Consider the following 7,648-nt stretch of genomic DNA (forward strand, 5'->3'; position numbering starts at 1 on the left):
CGTAAGAGCACAGGTTTTGATGTAAGCTTTTACTATTAAGACAGTTCGTGACTTCACATGTATTTGGAAGAATCTACTGGAGAAAGGATACACACGTAATTTGTTGAATAACTCAGTAGCTTTGGGTTGAAGGAATCAAACGGTTGCATTTAAAAGACATCAAAGTTTTTTGTGATTGGGATCATTTAAAAATACAGTAGTAGCAAGATACTACCTTAGATCTTTTTCACACCAGAAGTAAATTATCTTGTTTTCAGTTGCTCTTGGAACAAACCAAAACTTTGAGTAGATTAAGAGGATGCAAGTCTAAACGGCATAGGCCACAACACCTTAATCCCAGAGTGTTTGGAAAGGGGATGTACTGTGTAACTGTACTTTGTCTGGAGTTGCAGGGCAAAGACATGTACCTTATCCTGGAAAATGACATGCTGAACCTGATTGACCCCATGGACCGCACAGTTCTTCACTCGCAGCCCATTGTGAGCATCAGAGTCTGGGGAGTGGGTCGTGACAACGGCCGGTGAGTCCTTGCTCTCCTTATCCTTTTTGACTTGGTGCTATTTCTGTCTGCTGATACAGAGTACACATGTACCTGGAGCAAGTTGGGTGCCAAAGGTATTCATTTGATTGAGTAATTGTGTCCCAGGGGCTATAGGAAGATGAGTAAATTCTTTTTCTTGCTGGTGTTACTTTTTAAAAATCTCTGCCTTTCATAGTTTATCATTTATATGCTGTTTTGCTAAACTTTTATTGAGCAAACCTTTCAGATGAATTCAGCCAGGTGCATGAAACTGCACACACAACAGTATTCTGTTTCAGAGATAGATATTACTTTTTTGTATAAAACCATGTTTTCAGGTATGTCCTGTAGTATGTTTCTCCTGGCTATGTGAAAGCATGTCCGGCTTCCTGCTGGTCCAAGTTAAATGCACTGCATGTACGCTGACTGTATGCATGTGTTTGCACTTTCTTGAGATACTCAATTTGATTGAGAAAAGAATTTGAGGGAAGTGTAATGGTTTTAAGCCATTACTATTACTTAAAGATCCTGATGCAAGAAAATTCCTAAGGGTGTTGCAGAAAACTGAGGTTTGTCCCTGAAACCTGCAGTTCTTCCTTGCTGTAGGGAGCAACCGTGAGTGGTGCTTCAAGGCCTTGGTGCCCTGGAGCCAGTCTTCCCTTAGCTTTCATTCCTGACTGGTCCTCCTTTGGTAGCATCCTTTGTCATGCAGCATTGCAGTGGGAACACCACTGGGAAGGTGACTTATTTGGAGCAGGACAGCGAGCTGTCTCCCTGTCCTGATGAGATTTTTGATCTATCATTTCCATTAGGTTGAGTAATTCCAGGATCTTTGGGCAGTACCTGTCCTGACACGTGAGTAGTAGGGATGGAATAACACTAACAACTGCTGCTTTTTGTGTCCATGTTTGATCATTGAGATATTTGCAGTGGTAGGTTTGTGGGGTTTTTTGTCTCTGACTTTTGATGGGAAATGTTATTTTGGACCTGAAAAATCTTTCCCAGTACAAGATTTTGTGAAAATTCTTTAATGCTCCCCAAAGTTTCTGATTATCTCTGGCTAAATTTTGAAAAGGAAATGCGATAAGTGTTTCTGTGACCCAATTCCATCTTTCTGAATTTTTTACTTCTATAAATGACTGATGGTGGGTTTTTTGTTTGTTTGTTTTTAATCTGTTTTTCACTTCCATTGGTGCAGATTTTTGAGAGATCTAAAAGGGCAAATCCAGTTTGAAATGGTGGGAAGTAAAAAGGTTTTAACTTCTTATGAATAAAGCATTACAGTGCTTTGTTTGCTTCACAAAATGAGTGCATTGCATGTTTCCCTTCAAGTCAGATTTTGTAGTAGCTTGTAGCTTGCTTCGGTCAGGAAACAGAGCATCTTAAGGGGCATCTGATTGTGATGCAGATTTACAGAGTAAAGGAAGTCAGCTTTGTTTTTCATTAAGTTTTTTGAAGCACTTAAGAGTTCTTTTGTCAAATATTTAACTTCTTTGGGAAAATAAAATCATTCCATTATGTTGTTTATAAAATCAGATAATGAGTCAAGTTTCTCCAGACTGGATACCTGCTTCTCCTAAAGACAGAGCTGCTCATAGAAACATGGATGTTGAAAGGGGACATTTTAAGAAAAATATTCCTTTTGTGATCATATGGCACCAAGAATGGCTTTTGGTGAAACTTATCTGGGGATGGGAGGCAATAGCAAACTTTCCTGGATTCATACAAGCCCCACCGATAGGATGGGAGGTGGTGGGAAAGGTTGTGTGTGCACAGGTCATTCTGTCTGATCTGACCTTTGGATCTGCCATGGTATCCCACAACATTTACCTAAAGCTATGTACGAGGCACAGGAAATAGCAGCTCTGATCCCATTCCTGCCCAGTTCCATGCTGTATCTGGGGACCAAAGATGAATTCCAGTTCTGTTGAGATTTCTGCAGAAACTCATGTCTCTATTAAGAAAAAAAAAATAAAAAAATCAGTTATGGAGTATGTTGATGAAGTACACATCAAAGTTTCAAAACAAAACAAAACACAGTGTTCTCCCTCTTGGTCATAAAAGATAGATGCTTCTTCTACTGTTTTCCTGAAAAGCGATTTTATTTGTGACATTGACAATACAGATAACCCAGCAGAGCAAATAAAACTGATCTTTTCTTATGTTTCTACCATCAGAAGAGGGAATTGGCCTTTCTGTGTTGAAACTGAACATTTCTTGTTTCGAGAGAACATGACTTCTCTTCAATGGTTGCTGTAAATAACAGCAAGAAATAGTTTACTGAAGGCTTAATATATAAACACAGAATCAAAAACAGCCTTAATATTTCATTTGCTGGCACAGTAATGCTCTTAGCCACTTTTATTGGAACCTGTTGTTTTTATCATAAGAAGTTTGATTTCAGAGCTTTCCTATTCTTAGCCCTTCTTAAGAGTTTTTATAGATGCTTCTACAGAAATCTTGTGTCCAGTATGACTTTCAGGACTGAAGCCCACTCTTTTTGAAATTAAATTTGTTTTAATCAAAAAAAAAAAGATTGTAGGATAAACAATGTAGCCATTATTTGTAAGTAAACTCAGACTGCATGTGATTTTAAATAGTAGGTAGAAGATCCAAAATACAAGCAGAACAAATTTAAGACTGAGTAATCAGATATACAATGTGGTTTGGGCATAGAGAGGTTCAGTATAGGAAGCATTCTTTGAAGGGTAGCATAAATGATGTAGCATTTGCCAAAGTATAACTAACACACAAGAAAAAAGCATTTGGTGAGAGGAGGACCTGAGCTGAGAGAACTGTATTGCTGAGTTGGAAATTGCACTGCATCTCTTTTCATGTACACATTAGCATTCAGGCCTTGGGCTCATCCCGGTAAAATTACCTTTTGGTCTTGAGGTGAGAAACGCCAGAGACACCCACTGATTGGAAAAGCAGCTTTCCCTGATCATGAGTTTGCCATCATCATAGAAAAGGGAGGGGATCGTATTGCTGCTTTGCTGGATTAACTGTCCAGGAAGTTGATGAAATCCCAGTTTTGGGGATGAAGCACTTCCAGAAGTTGTGCCGCATGAGTGTTGTTAGTTAGCTACATCTTCTGGTCAGAAGAGCCTGGATAATAAAATATATTGGATTTGTTGTGAAAGACAGCGTTTAAATTTTAAAATACTGTATAAATTTATATTTTCCTGTGTTTTGAGCTATTTAAACCCCATAACAATGTGCAGGCCCTCCTTTTTAACTCTGCCTTGCTTGAAGTAATTTATTTGGGTAGATTTTGCTTTGGAAGATGAAGAGGTTTTCTAGTGACACCTGACCAGATGATTTTTCTAAGCTATACCGTAATGAAAGATTGATGAAATACAGAAATCTGCTGATGAAAGTTTAATCTGAGGATGTGTCTGCTAACTCACCTCAGGCAGAAGCGTCTTCTGGGAGGCTGTAATCACGCTCTTCATATGTTGCACTATTATCCTCACCTCTAGAGTTACTTTTTTTAAAGACAGTGCTGTAATAAGCAACAGCTGTTTGAACAGCTAAATAGAAATGACCTAGTTTCAGAGGTATTTAACACCTGCACTGTCCACTGTCTTCAGTCAGATCTCTGTATATTCAGTGTCTCTGAAAATCAAGTATCTAAATACAGATTTAGGAACCTTTTTCTAGACATCCAGAGTTGGAAGTTTTCACTTGAGCAACAATGCTACAGCAGGTGAAGTGCTTTATTTTTAGTTTTGAGTGCATGTCAAGCTAAGAGGGGTAGGGACGTACCTGAGTGAGACCTGGTTTGTTAGAGGATAGACAAGGGGTGAGTGGGGAGTGTGGAAGCTGTGCTGCAGGTCAGGTGCCTGCCTCATGGGGTTGTGATCTGTATTTCCTAGCTGAGGCTGTGTACTTACAGCCAGTACCTGGCTTGAGCTCCATAGAAACATAGAATGTTGTGAGTTGAAAGGGACCCATGAGGATCATCAAGTGAAACTCCTGTGTGTGTCTGTCACATGGACATGAGATTTTTAGGAGAGATACCTGGCCTTAATTGGACAATTAAAAGGTGAGAGAATTATGGACAATAAATAAAAGTTCAGTGTGGCTGGGATATCTTGTTGTATCTGTAGTGTATCATTCCCCTTCTCAGAAAATATTTTGTGTACAAGCAACACATCAGGCTTCTGTAATGCAGTGGGGCTTAGAGCTGCACCATTCAGCGAAGTGTGTAAGATCTTTATGGGTTGTCTTCCCTTTGAGGTGATGATTGAATGTGCTATGAGATCGAGTCTTTCTCCAGTTCTGTGAGAGAAGCTTATCAAGCTGTACAAGATAATGAACAATAAACTTTCTCTTCTGCATTAGCGAGACATGGTCAGGAAAAGCAAAAAATAAAATAAATTAAAACTGAGGTGGTGTTTGCACCTGCTCTTCTGAAAAGATAACACCCTGAAAAGAATGTGTAATTCCAGCTGAACTCTTCAAACACTGAGACACCATTAATCAATACTGCCTATTCCCCTCAGTCCCCGTAACCTTGGAATGAGGACAAAACATACTGTGAGGAATCATGTAAATAGAGCACAGGTGAGAGATTACACTGGCAGAACAGGATTTTACTGGCTTTCCTGACCCATATTCTTAGCTGGTTTTTTAGATTAATCTTTTCCTTTCTGCATTTCCCTAAGCCTACTGTATCTGAATATCCTTTTCTGTATGTTTTGATAGCATTTTCCTTTCTCACGAAGAAATAGTTTAGGTGATTGTTTATACAAAACTTCCCATTTATATCTATAAGGCCTAACATTACTGTTTGCAAATACAGCATGTTCTAGGAGGGGGTAATGAAACAATACAGCTGTAAAAGGGGAAATCCAGTCAAGCTTACAGAATTAATGTGCTTTCAAGCAAATATAGTTAAGTGAGTGCAAAAAGCTGTATGAGTGCATTCTAACTTTGATTAATGAAACTGGTTTATTTTATTTTATTTTCAGGATTTAATATGAAAGACAAAGTAGACTGAAGATGCATTGAAATAGGCCCATGTTAACTTGAAATAAGCCCCCATAGTTTTGCACCAACGAATGGTTTTTTTATCAATAGTGGCTTCAGCTGTGTTAGGGCAACATCTCTCTATGCTTTCGGCTTAAGGCCACTAATAAGATAAAAAATGATTACAGGTGGCAGTCAGGGATTTTTCTGTGTTACAGATGAGGCTTGTGAGCAGCTTAGGTGCTTATGAACAATGGATTCACCCTTTGATAGCAGCTGAGAAAAAGGATATGTCTAGGGAGAATCTTGGCCATGGAGCTATAGGTATTTGGTAACCTCTGAAAAGCTTAAATGCAGAAACAGCAGCAGAGAAGCATCGTAGCAGGAGATTAGCACAAGTGCAGAGAAGTCTCATGAAGCCAGGGAATTGGGACAAACACAGAAGAGAATTGTAAAGATTTTGGGGTGGAGGTGGGAGACAGAAGCCCATGAAGATGTCAGGAGAGTGCTGTGGCATTTGCTTGTAAAGAAGTGGGAAAAACGGCAGGAGGCTGCCCTTATTTAGGAAAAACAGACAACCATTTAAAAAGTGTCACTTCCTGTGCTAGCCACTGAGTGTGGCAACAAATGCTTTAACAGAACCCTGTTTAAGGATTTTATTGTAGAGTGTCTTTACTATTCTATATTTGTTTTCAGGAAATAATGGAAAATACTCCATATAATTTGGGAAGTGTATCTAGTAGCTTCTTCTGGGAGGCAGGCTTTTTAAATGGCACTTGGAATTGTTCAACTGTAAAGTTTTCAGTTAAGGCAAATGATACATCTGAACCTGGGCTACAGTTACCCACTGCGATGGAGCCAGGTTGTCTCAGTTAATCAAAAGGAGATGGCTTATTGATTGAGTCCCCAGCGTAAAGTCTTTCTACAAATTTGTGCTAGAAAATCTCCACATATTCCCTATGATTCCAGCTATTAAACCCAAATACTTTAGGATACAACTAGGTAAATTCATGAACTTCAGAGACTATTGCACAAGTTCCTCAAGAACAGCCTGAGCCACCTGTGAAAGTGTCTGCGGCTCAGGAGAGCTACGGACTGCCAGTTTGGGGTGGAAATCTGATCCTTTCTTCTGCTATTCTTTTCACTGTATGTTAATCAAGCAGATGCTACATCCAGGCTGGATTCCTGTATTTAACTGCTGCTTTAACTCCATGGCAAAACAGTGATGAAAGTGATGCAAAAAGCAGCTGCTCAAGGGCTCCGTAGCTGTGAACAGAAAACATTTTGCTCCCAGGCTCTCCACTGCCCTCCTTGTTTTCCAACACCCAGTTAGAAGCTTTGGTCTTTGCTGCTTTAGTGTTTTGTAGACTATCAAGTACCAGTCAGAGGTGGTTTGAACTTACCTTGTTTACTTTGCCTAGCCTTGCACTTGGGTGCGTACACAATCTATTGCTTCCTCCCAGCAGAGGCTATACTAACAAAAAATAGCATGGTCTTTCCCAAACCAGCTGGAGTTGACTGAAGGCACCTGCCTTTCACACCTCATCTTCAGCAGCACTGAAGTTAGACTTTTAGTTATACCTCTCTCAGATGACATGCCAACAGTAGGGACTGTGTATAGAGGGAGCCACGTACGCAGTAAATTTTCGCAAGAGAATTAGGCTTTGACTGCCTCTTACCAAGTCTGACAAATAATATCAATTTGATATGACTTTTCTTCAAAGAAAAAAACAAACCCAAAATACTGTATTCTTTTGTTCTCATCTCAAGACCTTGTCTAGTCTAAGGTCTCTGTAGCAGATGAGAAAAAACCAAATTAGTCCACTACTGATTTCACTTTGCTAATCTAATGTATATTGAAGCTTTATTGCTTCTATGAATAAGAAAGTGGGCATATAAAAAACCTTCTGAGGAGAAAAGACAAAGAGAGCATAGGCTACTGAAGGACAGAACAGTGTTTTAAGAAAAAAATGTGTTAAAAATCCTTTAACAAGCACCATGCTGGCTGAAATGTTTGAGACAACTCTTTGTTACCTTGATTATAGCATGTTTGTATGAGCAGTAGCAGACTTTCTGTCTTCTGGTGGGTTACTTGAAAAGGTCAGCCTTTTCTAAGGCACATATTTACTATACTTACTGTTTTCTATTGTAGGG

The 7,648-nt window shown here is 39.3% G+C and overlaps 1 protein-coding gene across 1 annotated transcript in view; it reads left to right on the top strand.

Moving 5' to 3' along the window:
* Window positions 1-392: 392 nt before the first annotated feature.
* Window positions 393-7,648, top strand: part of APBB2 (amyloid beta precursor protein binding family B member 2) — a gene marked incomplete at its 5' end in the record, with an annotated part of 41,703 nt that continues 34,447 nt past the window's right edge. The window contains one exon of the mRNA XM_010166788.1: window positions 393-520. Within this exon, the coding sequence (XP_010165090.1) occupies window positions 393-520 (128 nt within the window). The remainder of the gene's footprint in view (window positions 521-7,648) is intronic.

The sequence above is a fragment of the Antrostomus carolinensis genome, unplaced genomic scaffold (assembly GCF_000700745.2).
Source record: "Antrostomus carolinensis isolate BGI_N321 unplaced genomic scaffold, ASM70074v2 scaffold17714, whole genome shotgun sequence".
Lineage (NCBI taxonomy): Eukaryota > Metazoa > Chordata > Aves > Caprimulgiformes > Caprimulgidae > Antrostomus > Antrostomus carolinensis.